At 37.3% G+C, this 15,874-nt stretch overlaps 1 protein-coding gene across 5 annotated transcripts in view; it reads left to right on the forward strand.

The window, feature by feature from the left end:
* The window catches only part of Enpp2 (ectonucleotide pyrophosphatase/phosphodiesterase 2), a 109,303-nt gene extending 95,957 nt beyond the window's left edge, over positions 1-13,346 (forward strand). For all 5 annotated transcript variants that reach the window (XM_026393863.2, XM_026393865.2, XM_026393866.2 and 2 more), the window contains 6 exons: positions 1,077-1,213; positions 2,196-2,331; positions 2,963-3,040; positions 6,385-6,517; positions 8,222-8,378; positions 12,778-13,346. In XM_026393863.2, coding sequence (XP_026249648.2) covers positions 1,077-1,213; positions 2,196-2,331; positions 2,963-3,040; positions 6,385-6,517; positions 8,222-8,378; positions 12,778-12,948 — 812 coding nt within the window. In that variant the 3' untranslated portion in view covers positions 12,949-13,346. The remainder of the gene's footprint in view (positions 1-1,076; positions 1,214-2,195; positions 2,332-2,962; positions 3,041-6,384; positions 6,518-8,221; positions 8,379-12,777) is intronic.
* Positions 13,347-15,874: the final 2,528 nt, after the last annotated feature.

Raw genomic sequence — 15,874 nt, forward strand, 5'->3', positions numbered from 1 at the left:
TGCAGAACAGGCTTATGTTGTAACAGTGTGGGCCTCTTTGCCTCAAATCATCAGTTCTACTTGGGGGGGTCTTGCAAAGTATTCTATGAAGGGTTTTCTCCATTACTCGCATAGAATGGTAACACTTTAATTAAAGCAACATGTATACATAATTTAATAAGTGATTGCCAGAACTTATTTTCTCTAATAAAATAATAGTAAGAAAAAGTTTTTTTCCCCCCTTAAAAATATATATCACTTAAGGAATTATGAATTGCCTAAGCCTCAATCTCTAAATATTTTGGTCTGGAGTGACCCTGATTTCTAAGAATCTGTGGAAGTTTCGGCCTGTCCACAGTGGTCAGATCAGGCTCTAGGCACTAGTATGGAACTAGTAAACTGAATCTCTTCTTCCTCAAAAAGTAAGGTTTCAGACCTTTTTCCTTAAGAAGAGAGGTTTCCCTTTAGGGATCTGTCTCTGCATTTGTGAGTCTTCACTGAGCTCTTGGGTAACTGATGTATTTAAAGAACTGTATTTAAAGAACTCTCTTGAATGCCCACTTATTTTATCTATACATGTTCCTTTAAGTTCCTACCTAAAGAGTTTACCTCCATGTGACAAAGCTGCTTCCTTTAAATTCTCATTACCACTCACATTTTATGCTGAAATAATGTATATTTGAGTTGCAGTTTGCAAATAATGATGAGAGAGCCTTCTTCTTAATTAAGTCATTGTTTAACCTGTTATTCTACTGAAGTCCAATCCTTGGTTTTCCATTTAGTGGAATCATTTCTAATTTTGTTATATATAATATTTCCTTTCTATACAGATTTAAATTACTTACAACCATAAAGAGCATTAACATAAATATGGCATTTACATTACAGTTTTGATAACTGCAAGCCTTGATGCATGCACAGGTGATCAGAAACTACAAAAATGTTAGGAAGACTCACATTTAAATTAAGGAGAAGGCACTGCATTATTAATAAGTAAGCTAGCACATTTTAGACAACTCAACTCTTCCAATATTTCTTTAACTTTTGGTGTAAAGTTCAATGTGCATTTAACATAGTTTAACTTTTTTCTTTCCTAGAGAGACATCTCCTCTATGGGCGACCTGCCGTGCTTTATCGAACTAGATATAATATCTTATATCACACTGACTTTGAAAGCAGTTATAGTGAAATATTCCTAATGCCACTCTGGACATCATACACTGTTTCCAAACAGGTCATTGGAAAAATTGGGTTTTGTATTCTTCATTTCGTTACATTCCTTGATCAATACAATGATTACTTGTCTTAGAAAATATCTTTTTTTCTGGTGGAAGAAATTCCCTGTTGGATCTATTATAAGATATTTTGAACTAGTCTTTATTCAGGGTTCTAATAGTTCCATGATAATATGTTAAATATTGAAAGGGGCATGCTAATTCTTTTGTTTTTGTTTGTTTGTTTTTAACTGTGCATAAATTATTGCCCAGTAATTACAGAAACCACTAAGATTTGTGTATTTTTTTTGTTTTAATGGACTTTATTTTTTTAAGAACAGTTTTCAGCCTCAAGATTTAGTGGAAAGTACAGTTTCCTTATATTCTCTCGAATGCACAGCCTCTCCCACAAATTGGCATCCTGTTTTTATTTATTAAAAGTTTTGTGTTGGAGCTTCAATGTGATGAGGATGAGATACATAGGTTACATCATGAAGTGGAAAAATTTATTTGGCACTTGAAGTGTTTTAAATTTCTGAATATAAATAAAAAGAATACTTCTACTTATATATGAATATTATATATATAATATGTTCTTTATGTGTGTAAATGTATGAATATATATACCCACACATATAAAGAGTACACACACTTTTTTTTTGGAAAGGATGTCTGTTATTGCTAAATGTGTTAGTTTTTAAATGATCTGTGAAAGCCTATTCATTTTCCAGCAGTGGGATTTCTGCTTTATATATTGTTATCCTTAAGACTTTGATAAAAGACTTCTGTTGCTAAAAAATAAGCGTTTGAAAATTACTGGCTTGTTGTTTTTAAAACTAATGATATTTAAAGGAATCAGAATATCAGAATATGAGCTATAGTAAAAGCCAGTAGGGTTTTGGTTTGGGCTGCTCATGACAGAGTAACCTGGCATTACTGTGTCCCTGTCATTTGGCCTTCTCTCTGCGATGGCATTACTGAGTAACTTTGACTCTCATGCAGGCTGAGGTTTCTGGCATCCCTGAGCATCTGACCAATTGTGTCCGCCCTGACGTCCGTGTTTCTCCAGGCTTCAGTCAGAATTGTTTGGCCTACAAGAATGATAAGCAGATGTCCTACGGATTCCTCTTTCCTCCCTGTAAGTCACAGAGTGTCTGGATCTGATCACTTGGCTGGGGGCAGGGATATACTGTACATTCTGGAGTGTGAAACTAGGAAGTTAGGGTCTCGGTGGCTCAGATTTTCTTTAAGAGGGGCCACTCAAGAGATTGTAGAGATGAACTTTCTGTGATCCTTCCAAAATTAGCCAATGACCAACTTTCAAAAATCCGACTTTCCAGGAGAATTTTAAAGTGCAAGGGAATCTTCTGTGTTCCTCCTTACATTGTTTCATGAGAATCTGAAAAAATGAAAACATTAATCTTTTGGTGATTTTAAGGTGATCTTTTAAAAATAAGTGGAACCCTTTCATTGTCTCATTATCTTGATACTATTTTTAAAAGTCTGAGTTACACTAATGAAATCAAGGAATTCTTTTACAAAGTACTTAAGTTTAAGAACTAGGTAGAATGAAAAACAATTTTTGAGAGAGACTGAGTGAAGGGAAAAGACTGAGTGGGGGAGGGGGAGAAATGTCTAAAGGAGGCAAAGAGTGGGAATAAAGGAGGAGATCTATTACCTGCTTGCCATGGGACCATTTTGGAAGACTATTTTTCTTTTGATGTAGATTTTGGTAAGTCATGTACACTATTTGCTCTCTTGATGTTTAGATCTGAGTTCTTCGCCAGAGGCTAAATATGATGCATTCCTTGTAACCAATATGGTCCCAATGTATCCTGCTTTCAAAAGTAAGTCCAATATTTACCTAATAAACTGTTATTTATGAAAGTAAATATTTCTAAATTTACCACTTACCTTTTCTACCACTATGTTGATTTTAATAATGATAATACCTTTCATGTGTTTAGCCTTCATACATTTTTGAAAAACTTTCATATAAACTTTCTACGTGAACCCCAAATTTGAATCTGTGAGGAAGGTGGGCAGGTACTTTATCCCTTGTTTATATTTAAGAAGTTGACATCATAAGTGACAGAGGTCATAAGTGGTAGAAACTGAATGAACCACGTTTGTGTTTTTCTTTTAGTTCTTGCAATTTTAATACTCATTCTTTTGGTGGTTAAAAAGGTTTCCACTGAATTTTGGAAGTCACTTGACACTTAACAGCATCTACATTTACTTACTGAACATTGCCATGAAATCACTCTCCCCTGTGGGGTGCTCATGCATATAGAATGCCAACTCTGAAACCCATCAAGAGCCTAAGGGGTCTTCATTCATCAGAATATTATTTTCAGTTGGCTTTAGGGCTGTGCAAACTATTGTTTGCATTTCGTTGAAGACATAATTGATCTGTACACGACAACAAGAGTTTTGGATGGTAAGGATTTTATGAATTTTATAGGCACAATAAGTTCTGGCCCTCTAAATCAAGTTCTCATCTCTGAAGTGTGACCACTGGCTGTGTGATTATAAAAATGCTATTTGACTTCTCATTTGTAAAATTAAAAGCTTTTACTGCATGACCTCTAAGACTCATATAGATTTATGACTTATCTATTTAGTGGTAAAAATAATCCATTTTCTTTTTCTCCTATTAAATAATTAATTAATTCCTCCATCTCTCCATTTATCCACCCATCCAACCATCCAACCGTACATTTATCTGGAGACAGAGAAGGTGGTATGGAATAGATTTTACTCCCTTTTAGTTCATTTACAGTGAAAGAACTTACATGCTTATGGGACAAGTAGGAAAAAGAAGTACTTCTCTCTAATTTGGCTTGGCAGTGGAAGATCGGGTTCTGTTTGAGGACTCTCAGGGCTGAAATAGAGTCTCAAATTAGGAAGGAGGAATTGTGGTATGTCAGCTACAGTTGCAGGCCTCCCTGCTTAACTTTGGTGAAATGGCTGCATGGTTTAGAGAAAAATATGTTTATTTGATGTCCTGGTTAGTAAATGAAGGTGTTCTCAAAGCTAGAATCTGTTGCTTATGAATGAAAATTTAAAGTCGGGTTTTAAAGGAAGATTTCCTAGTTTGTTCTGAGACTCAGTTGAGAAACATTTCAGAAACTCACATAGGTACATTTCTCACAATGGGGGCACAGCTTCTTTTAATTGCCATGAGTTGGGATTTCCTGGATTTCTCTATTCTTCATTGATGTAATTTGGACCAAACAGAAATAAAGGAAACACACGGTACCACCCTGCGGCTGGTGTGGCAAGGCCTTTGACAGAGGGCTTGCTGTTCTTCACTAGGGGGATGGTTTTTTTCTCATGCCACATTTCTGTGGGTTTGGCCTTTTGACTGTTCCCATTGTTATTTCTTCTCTCTCTCTCTCTCTCTCTCTCTCTCTCTCTCTCTCTCTCTCTTTCTCTCTTTCACTCTCTCACTCTTGCTCTTTTGGCTTAAGTTAACATTGGACCTTTCCTCTTACTGTCCTCCTTCTTTCTTTGGTACAAGTAATTATCCAAGGTTTTTGGCTCTGGTGGGCTGCTCTGCTATTTTTATTCAGAGTAGAGAATCAGAAGATAGAAAGAGCCGTGGAAACCCTATGGGAAAGATGGCCAAGTGCTTTTTAATAAGGACAGGAAAGAAGTGGTAGCATCATGAACCTCTAATCCCATGTAAAATAGTGGTGAGTTGGACCTAATATTAGGGAAACAACTCATCGCTTGCCTTCTCTGCTCCTGCTAGTCTCTTCTCTTGTCCATTCCACTCCTCTCCTGTTCCTTTGGTTGACCATAATGTAAACTGGAATTAGAATGGACAAGGGAGTCCCATGCCGGGGGTGACACTGGAAGTGAGAAATGAGTAATAGAAGCGAAACCAGACAAAAAGAGACCATGGAATGAATTTTCCAGGCAAAAGAATGAGCAAAAGCAAAAGCTTAGGCTTGAACAAACTTGATAAGGTCGGGGGACAGGAAAAAAGCCTTGCACCCAGGGGAGGATAGGGGTTGGAAGTAAAATCACAGGTGTCGGCATGGCTGTGGATGGGAATTGGATTTGGATTTTTATTGTAGTTACAATAAAAAATCTTCTTCAGTGTTAGAAATGGGTGAGGGGATTTTTTTTAAAAAATATTTATTCTTAAAAAAAAAAAAAACAGAAAAAAAAAAAACCAAAAAAATATTTATTCTTTAGTTTTTAGGCGGGCACAACATCTTTGTTTGTATGTGGTGCTGAGGATCGAACCCAGGCCGCACACATGCCAGGCGAGTGCGCTACCGTTTGAGCCACATCCCCAGCCCAATGGGTGAGGGGATTGATTGATTCTGATTTGTGGTGTAAAAGGATCCATATGGTTACTATCAAGAAGTAAGAGTTTTGCACAGGGAGCCCAGGAAGAAGTCTTCTGTGGTAGTTCACTTCACACGGCATGGAAACTTAGATCAAGATGGAAGCCATGAATAGGGTGACAGGTGGTCTGACTTGGGGTGACTGGGATGCATTTTTGAGACAGCTTTGAGAGCATTTGCTTATAGGAGTGAGGAGAGAAGTCAGGGATGCCTCCTAGAATTTGTCCTGAACAAATTCTCTGGGTGAGAGTGCCATTAACTGTGATGGAGAAGACCAGGGGCAGAGCAGGATTGGAAGGAAAATCAAGAATTCTCTTTGGGTAATGTTTTGTTGGATATGATGATTAGATATTCAAGTGGATTATGAGAAGGATGGTTGGATAACATGCTTGGGCTCCGTGGAAAGGTCGGCGCTAAGGACAAACTTGTGAGCTAGCTGTGCTTTCTTTTCAATCACCCAGAAAGACCACACTTCTACTTTTGTACCTACTGCAAAGTTAGTATGTGCACACACTACCTGGCACATTCTACCTCCATCTCTTTGTCTTACCTACTAATCCATCCTTCAGATTTCAGCTCAGTAACTTTTTCTGGGAACCCTTCCCCATCTTAATTAAATCCTACCATTATCTCATAGCTCCATATCTTTTCTTTGGCTCCTTTATAAATGAAACACAGAGATAATGGTTTAGCATAGATTCCTCTCACGAACCACAACAGTACTATTGTTTCTTGGCTTGTGACATTTGGCTTGTAGAATGCATCCTAGAGAGAATCTGGCCAGAGCAAGGAGTTTTGTTTAAGAAGATCTGATTTTTGTTTTTGCACAGGGGTCTGGAATTATTTCCAAAGGGTATTGGTGAAGAAATATGCCTCAGAAAGAAATGGAGTAAATGTAATAAGTGGACCAATATTTGACTATGACTTTGATGGTTTACATGACACAGAAGACAAAATCAAACAGTAAGCTTTTCATTTCATTTACTATGGGATGCTTAAGTTCCAAGATATCAGCCAAGGTTATTTTTCAAATATTCATGTACTAGAGAAGAGTCAATACCGTTAAGTCTTTTCTTTCATTGAATCTTTTTTTTTTTAATTCTTCAGTTCTTTTGAACCTTTGATTAAATGTGGCATTAGTGGTTCAAAGGGAATTTTTCATTTTGTGAGAAATAAATGCAGTTTTCTATTCCATGAAAGAAAATATATCAAATACTTAAAAAATTATCATTGGTTCTTCTATGTAACAACTCTTCAATGGAAAGATCATAATTTTCACTTATCTCCATTATTTGGGGAGACTTCTGGAAGCTTTTATACTTTCTGAGTCATTATATATCATTAGGAAATTGCATGAATTGATTGAATCTAATTTTCTCTATCCCTCTCTTTGATGCTATTGGGGATAAATCAAATGTTGATTTCATAAGGAACTCAAGAGTTTAGGGGAGGAGGCAAGAAGACACAGAGATGACAACTTCAGAATGAGTTATCATTTAATTTTATACCCCCAGGAAACAATAAGGGAGGAGCATGGCATGTAAGACATACATAATTTTGTGTCATAGATGTTTATGGAATAAAATGCTATTTTAAAGTAATGGAGAACTATTAAAATAGAAATTATCTTACTCCTTTTCCAGTTATTTATGAGAGAAATTTCATCTTAGTTATACATTTATTTTATTGATTATCATTGTTTTATATATATATTATAATATTTATGCATACATAGTTTATGAATATAGTATATACAGTATGCATATAATATATGTATGTATATATTTATATACATATACATATTGTTTTTTTAAAAATTTTACTTATATTATTTATTGCTATTTATTTTATTTATTTATACATAGTGCTGAGAATCGAACCCAGTGCCTCACACATGCTAGGCAAGTGCTCTACCACTGAGCCACAACCCCAGCACAAAATACATAGTGTTTAACCAATATTAAGTTTTTAGTTCAATTATAATTTTGATATTTGGAAAATGATTAAAATTAAGATACTATAAAAACAGGTAAGAAATTGTAAGTTTCTGCACTTTGCTGTACTGGAAATGATTTTTTATACCTCTAGACTCATCCCCAGCACTTGGTCCTTAATGCTTTCTTTGGTAAATGAATTCTGTGTACCAAGACAGGGTCTCATTGCAGGTTGAAAGGGCTATTATTTCCCTAAGTCCAATATCTCATTGACTTTGGTCCATTTTCTACAACTCTATGAGAGTTACCTTCCTAAAATATAGGTGTAATAATGACGCTCTGCCATAAAAACCTTCAATGGAACATTATTTCCTAAACAGTAGTATCCGAACACCACATCTTGGCTGACAACCCACTGTAATTTGTCTTTTGTTAGCTCTCCAGACTTTCATTTCTACAAATTGGATCTATTTGCCATTTCCTGCCTCCAACTCTTGGATCAGACCATTTTCTTTACCTGGAATATCTTTTTCCTTCTGCAGATGGAAGGAGAAGATGCCAGACAGACATTATTTTCAGAGCTATAGAAGTGGGCCAGTGCTAAGAAGTGAAAAAATAACTCAATTGAGTGGGAATTAATGAGAATTAATGAGTAACTTAGGCAATAACCTTTGGTCACCATTTAAAAAAGAAAGCTTCCATATCTCAATTTTATATCACCTTCCCGTTTCAGGTATGTGGAAGGCAGTTCCATTCCTGTTCCAACTCACTACTACAGTATCATCACCAGCTGCCTGGATTTCACTCAGCCAGCCGACAAGTGTGATGGCCCGCTCTCTGTATCCTCATTCATCCTTCCTCATAGACCAGACAATGATGAGAGCTGTAATGTGAGTTCAAAGACAAAGTCCTTTAGGATTTGTTTTCATAATTAATTTTTTTTTATAATTTACACTCCTATCATTGAACTAGAACACACATATTACAAAGCATTTGGACTATCCAACAAAGTGAAAAGAAAGAAGGACCCAGGTAGAATATTATTTAACACATAGAGGCTTGGTGTTCTAATGGATTTTTATTTTTATGTGTGTGTCTGTGTGTGAATGGGTACATTTAGCAAACACTAGCAGGAAGACAGGAGCCTTGCTATCTCCTGATCCTGCACTAATTCAGCACAAGGGGAAAATCATCTAATCTCTTCAGATGTTTTTAATGTAATGCAAAGTCCCTGCTACAAGTAATAGTCTATGCATTTGTTTCACTTGGTAGAAGAAGCAGGGAAGTAATCTGCAGAAGAGAATGCTAGTAAACAAATCATATTCAAATCCCTAAATTGTATAAGATATACAATATAAGATATAAGTGTCCTGGATCCTACTCCAATGAATCTCCTGTGAATCTCTCCCTTTATAATACTGTGTTAGACATAGTCACTACTCTCAGGCAGCCAAGAGTGTGAGGCTACAATTAAAACAGATAAAAAAAAAATGCTTTCCTTTTTTTTTTTCTTTCTTTTTTTACGGTGCTGGGGATTGAACCCAGGGGCACTTTGCCACTGAGCTACATCCTCAACATTTTTTTTTTTTTTTTAGCTTTTACTTTATAAATAGAGTCTCACTAAATTGCTAAGGTTGGCCTTGAATTTGTGATTCTGCTATTTCAGCCTCCTGAGTTGCTAGGATTACAGGTGTGTGCCAACATGCCTGGCTAAGTCATTGCTATACTAAAAGACAACAGAGATTATCAGCTTCGTGGGTAATGCAGTTCTTGGGCTATGGCTTCAATTATGGTTGAAAGTTGGAGCTATGAATATTCAAAGCAAAACAAAGGATGCAGGAAAATATACATATTTAAAATGTTGTGTAGAAATCGAGTTAAGCTTTTCTAGGATATTGTGATTAGGGCCAGTAGTGGGAGATATGATTTTAAAAGTTGCTTGGAAACAAATTAAAAATAGAGTAATAGTAGTAATAGTAATAATAGTCTTAGTAACAGTTCTAGTAGTTTTTACTATTTATCGAGTACATATTGTGATCCAGATACTGTGCAGGTCTTCTACATGTATTATTTCTAATCATCAAATCACCCTATGAGGCATCTCTCTCTCTCTCCATATATGTATGCTTACATAGACACACACACACACACACACACACACACACACACACACACACCTTTTTATCAGCTGTTGAGGAGCCTATAGATAATAAAGGAAACATGCTGCCCGGTGACTTAGTAGGAGGGCAGAATGTATAGAAGCCTGTTTTCTTTTCCATTTACCAGATTTCTGTGTTAGAACCTGGGCACTTGGGAGCTTTTCTTTCTGCACAGTCATTAGATAAACCAAGAAAAATGTCTGATCAGAAGAGCAACATTTAGGCTTTATGGAGGTGAACTTGAATTGGAGGAGGCTGGGCATGGTGTTCAAAGGGAGAGATTCACAGGAGTGAGATAGCAAACCTTAAACTGGAGTAGGATCCAGGACATTTAAAAAGGACAGTGGAAAGCAGTAATAGTATACCTGAAGGATAAGTGGGGCTCTCTGCATGACTGGATGGGCGGTGGAGAAGTGAGGCAACTGCACTGAGAGGTGAGATATCACAGACTTCACAGTTGACCTTTATTTTGATTGTTCAAAACCATAAGAGTAGCTAATGGAGTAATGGGGGATGTAATGCCTCTGTGCAACATTATAATACTTTCTTTGAGCTTCAGTTTTACTAAGAACTTCTTGGGAAGTAAAAGTTTTGCAAAAAAAACAAACACATACTGTGGAGTGAAATCAAAGTTGTCTTGCATTTTTTTGTTTTTTTTAGATAAAGATTGCAAAGACATTTCATACATAGAGTTGGACATTTAAGGTATATATAGAGTTCTTGAAAATACGTGTTCAAGTTCTAATGTCATTAGGGGAGTTGGGTGAAGGGAGAGTTTGAAAAGCACTGTTTCAGACTAAGTGGAAGGGATAGTTCTGTAGCTGATCCACTTTTTCTATCTGGAAAGTGTAATTCAGTACTGTCCCCACAGGTCTTCCTCTGCCTACTGGTTGCTGACCTGCAGAGTTTAGAGGTTTTTTTTTTTTTTGTAAAGTTCACTTCCACTATGTTTCTTACTAAAGAATCCTCTGTCCACAGAGAAACCAGTCCATGCTTTGAAGATTATTTCAAAGCCCCAGCTTGAATTCACAAATCTGCTTAGGGGAAAGTCAGAGAGAAAAGGCAGGTGAAGAAAAAATACCCATAGCACAAAGACAGGAGGCAAGTTCATGGACTGTGCTATTGTTTGCTTTAATAATCTGTTAAATAAACTTTTAAAGTTTCTCTTTTCCTACTCTGACTTTGGTGCATGGACTTTTATTTAAATTTATTCGTTTTTCATCTTGCATGACATTCTTCATGTGCAGCGTAAGCCTGGTTTTCCTACTGACAAATTAGAGACCAGATTTTAGCATGTGAAAACCAGCAGAGAATGCCCTTCCAAAGAAAATGGCAAATCACTTCCCAGGAAAAGAAGTAGCAAAAGACATATTTTTTTTCCCCTTGAATTCTTATAATCCCAGTTTGCCATGATTTAAATTAGGAGAACTCTTTCACCTCTGTCCACATATTCAAATAATTGCATTTACAAAGGGAAAGCTGGACTGACTTACCATTGAAAAATCGAACCAATGAGATAAATATGAAAAGTCTCCCAAAGCACAACCTCATACTTACTCTGCTCACTCTGAGGGGGTCCTGACCCATCTGGAGACCTCCTACTTCGTTAATTATATGGTCACACTGAGGATTGGTCAGTACCGTTGTGGGTAGAGTTATATTTAGGTCTTTCCTGTGAGTCGTAGAGATCTTGGTTAGGTTGGCTAAGAGGGTGGGGCAGGGAAGGCTAAAATCCTTACTTCTCCAGGCTGTAAAGCAATTTCTTCCCATTTCTTAATTTTCCTGGGATGGCCAGGCATCAGTTTCCTGATCCTACCCTGTCATGCTACTTATTTAGTCCTGGCATAAGTTTCTGTAGCTCCCTGTCCAGGTCTGTGTGGGTTGGAGCTTTCTGAGAAAATCTTTGCAGGTTCTCGGGCTCTGGTGGATAGTTCACTGAGACCACTAGTGGTCAAGAGTTGGATGAGGGCAAATCTGAACATTTTCAGCCCTGGGACATGCAGCCACACTTCAACTTCTAGAAAGACTCTTTTGGGGGTGGGGGGTGGGGAGGGTCATTTCAGTCCCAAGGGAATTAGGCGATGAGATCACTTGTAAATCCCTCCTGTCCCACGTCTACTGAAGAAGGCAAACACTTGTAATTGACAGGGCTCTCAGACCTTGTTCTTTCTCCCAATTGCCTCCAAAATAAAAGAATATGTTTTTGAGAAGCAAAGTACTGCTTCACCTGAATTACCTTTTGGTTTTAAGTTAGACTTGAGATAAATGGTTTGATGCGGGACATCTGACTATCTTGCATCTAGAATTTGAGACAGCAAGGCAGTTTTTGGCAAGTAGCTGAGACAGAAAGAGATTTCCTTTCCTTCATGATGTTTCTTTACCTTATTTCCCCCTCTTTCTCCCTCTCTTTTTTTTTTTCCTACTTCCCAGGGACCTGCTGAAGTAAGTGTATTAACCTTTGAGTTGATAAAGAAATGTGGTCTTGAAGTCAAGCATCATGACCAAGTTCACACAGCCAGGAAGTGGCAGTACTACATTTGTAGCTCAGGCCTCTCAAGCCCCAAAGTGCCAAGTGCATCAGCTGAGCTGTGTCAAGTTGAATTCACTATTCAAATATCAACTAGTTGCAGTCTGATAGATGATGTAGTTGATATGGTGGCTTCTTTTGAACAGTCTTAAGAATGCAAACACACACAATTTTGTGCATTGGGTATCAGCTCTGCATTTTCCTTTGGAAGCAGGAGAGTATTCAGATTACCTGTTCGCTGTAGTCAGCATTGCATTTTTCAGCCGGGAAAAGAACCAAATTATTGAATTCTCCAGAGTCTATGGTTTTCCTAATTTTGATTTACATTCTGAGAACCTATTGAGAAGAGTGCCTCTCACACCGCATGTCTCATTTATTTGGTACAGCTAATTGCTGTTGAAAATGTTTACAGCCCAGGCCAGGTATTTGTGGTGCATTACCAACAGGAATGCTGCCGAGTGACAGGAAGGTCAAGAAGGAGCGACATGCTTTAGCGCTGTGGGCAGGAGTGTGTAGAGGTCATCTGTGGACTTGGAGTAGAATGACCCTTTAGAGAACCACCTCTGGAACATTCTGACTCTGATTGCTTTATTTCCATTACAGAGCTCAGAGGATGAGTCAAAATGGGTAGAAGAACTCATAAAGATGCACACAGCTCGAGTGCGGGACATTGAACATCTCACCAGTTTGGATTTCTTCCGAAAGACCAGCCGCAGCTACCCTGAAATTCTGACACTTAAGACATACCTGCATACATATGAGAGCGAGATTTAACTTTCTGATCATCTGCAGTACAGCCTTATCAACTGGTGTATATTTTTATATTGTGTTTATATTTATTAATTTGAAACCAGGACATTTAAAAAACTTAGTATTTTAATCCTGTACCAAATCTGACATGTTAAGTGTGAATGACTCCACTGTTTTTCTCTAATGCTTGATTTAGGTAGTCTTGTGTTCCGAGTAGACCTTGTAATAAATACTGCAGCTTGAGTTTTTAGTGGAAGCTTCTAAATGGTGCTGCAGATTTGATATTTGCATTGAGGAAATATTAATTTTCCGATGCATAGTTGCCACATTTAGTCCTGTACTGTATCAAAATTCTGATTTTGTAAAGTTACATTCATTTGCTGTTAACTATGACAGACATATTTAAACCTTATAGACCAATCTTAAATATAATAAATCACACATTCAGTTTTTTTCCTCATTTTGTTTGGCCTTTATTTTACTAATAAATTAGAGGGCTTGCTTCAGGTATACTCATGCATATAAGGAACACATTTCTCGTGCTGGGCCCTCTTCCTAGTTGCTCCCTTGGTATGTAAATACAGGGGTTGGATGAGATGGCTGAGGTACATATCTGTGAGAAATCAGAAGAGCAGAGGGAAAAGGAAGAGAGAATACCTGAATACCCAGTCCAAAGCTACCTCTTAAAAAAGTATTCTGAACATTGGAAGAATTGTCTTTTTTATCAAGTTGGTTCAAAACTCAAAGAATTAGACTCAGTTGATATTGCATTGATAATTCTGTGCAAGGTGTCGACCTAAGAACCATGGTAGATATAAAAAGAAACAAAACAGTGAGTTGAAATATAGACATGAGCATGTAACTACCCAAAGTGGAGAATGCTAAATCCCAAGTGAACCGTGTAACAATACAATATGACAGAGAGGCTGAATAGTATGTAGGGTGATTTTAGAAGGACATAATTTTGGCTTTAAATAATAACTGATGTATGGAGTGAGGAAGACGTTCAAAAATTTTCAGTCTTTTTGACTATCATGGAGAACGATTATAGTTTTCATATCAGTGTTGTCACTAATATATTAGGATTGTTACTTTTCTAACAGTTGCTCATCTCCCTTTAGGAAGAAAAAAGAAGAGTATATTGTTTGTTTTCAATATGTTAATTTTTATAATTGCTCCTTTTTATGATAAATGAAAGGAGTTTTTAATTTCTATAAATTTTCCTTTAAAATATGTTAATTTAAGAAGGAAGACATTGCATAAATAAAAAATCATGACATCAAAAGTAGGAAGATGGTACTGGGAATATGGGAATGCTTGTGAAGGTGGTGAGAGAAAAACTGATGTTTGAGAAACATAGCTCTAGCAATAGGTTGGAAGAAGTGATCATAGTATTACTAATGATAGCAACATTAATTTAGTACCCACTGTAGTCTGGGAATATCTTTGGCACTCAATAAGCCTTGTCTCTAATCAGGAAAAAATGGGAAGCTCAGGGAAGATTTTATAAAGGGAAAAATGGGTATGTGGATGAGGAAGAATGTTTCAATGGGATTTTGGAGTTTGGGGTAGGGTTAAAGAAAGGTAAAAAAGAATTGGAATATGGTTCATTATCCATTCAGTATTCAACAGTGATTTATCCAGTATCTACTATATGTCAGTGCCTATAAAACAGGTGAATAAAATAAATATTTCCTGACCTGATGCTGGTTACTCTTTAATGAAAGAAAAATATCCTATTAAAACTCCAGGTTCTAGCCAGGCAGGTAGAGCATGCCTATAATCCCAGCGGCTCCAGAGTCTGAGGCAGGAAGATCTTGAGTTCAAAGCCAGCCTTAGCAAAAGCAAGGCACTCAGCAATTCAGTGAGACCCTGTCTCTAAATATAATACAAAATAGGGCTGGGAATGTGGCTCAGTGGTTGAGTGCCCTTGAGTTCAATCCTTGGTACCCCAAACCAAACAAAACTCTAGGCTCTGAAGTTTAGTTAGCTATGTGTTATGGAAGAGTTAAACAGGTGGAGAGTGACAAGGGGACTGAAAGGAAAGAGCCCTTGTAGATGACATTGCAGCCCAGAACCGGGAGAGGAGAAGAGTTGGCCTTGAGAAGAATAGGGACAAGAAGAAAGAGCATGACCAATGGAAAGATCTCGGGATATGGAGGATGGGAAAGAAAACACGTGTGCCTAAGCGAGGTGGCAAGGTTGGTGGGGACTGGGTCAGGCCCACTGAGGCCTGGTTGGCCCTATAGAGACATTTGGATTCCATTCAAATTGCAAATGGAAAGTAACTGAAAAGTCTCCAGCAAGATGTGACAGGATCTGATGTAAGACTACAGATGTGTAAGAATTACATTTTATTCTCTGAATATAAATCCACATAAAAATAGATCTGATAAGGGCATCCACTTACTAAACGCTATAACAGTATAACTGTCTCCCAACAGTAGCATTGCAAGGGAGAGGGGCTTTTTAAAAAAATTTTTTTTTAAAATAGTTGCAAGCTCCATGCTGGGCTAGATTTCCATATCACCTCAAATTGAACTCTTCCCAAAATAGGTTATACCTGAGGTTCCTGGGGGAGAACAGTTGCAAATTTAGTTGAATACTGCTGCTCTATTTCTATCCTTAGGCCAAGTGTTTCTCTCTCATAAATAAACTTAATGCCCAGAGAGAACATCAACCACTGTGTATTTCAGGTAAGTGGCTTTGCCGATAAACACGTCATTAATTGTGGGGTTATTTATTAAAGTCCCTGAATGGACAGGGACTCTATTAAAATGAGGTCTGGAAGACTATTTTAAGTTGGGGTACTACTTTTTTTTTTTTTTTTTAAATACAGAGACCTTGGTCCATTCATGCTTTCATTGAGCAAGTTGCAAGCCACCCGCTAGCATGGTGGTCCTGCTCTAGCGGATGGATTCAGAAACTGCCTCTCTAAAATGAGCTCATT

The sequence above is a fragment of the Urocitellus parryii genome, chromosome 7 (genome assembly GCF_045843805.1).
Source record: "Urocitellus parryii isolate mUroPar1 chromosome 7, mUroPar1.hap1, whole genome shotgun sequence".
Lineage (NCBI taxonomy): Eukaryota > Metazoa > Chordata > Mammalia > Rodentia > Sciuridae > Urocitellus > Urocitellus parryii.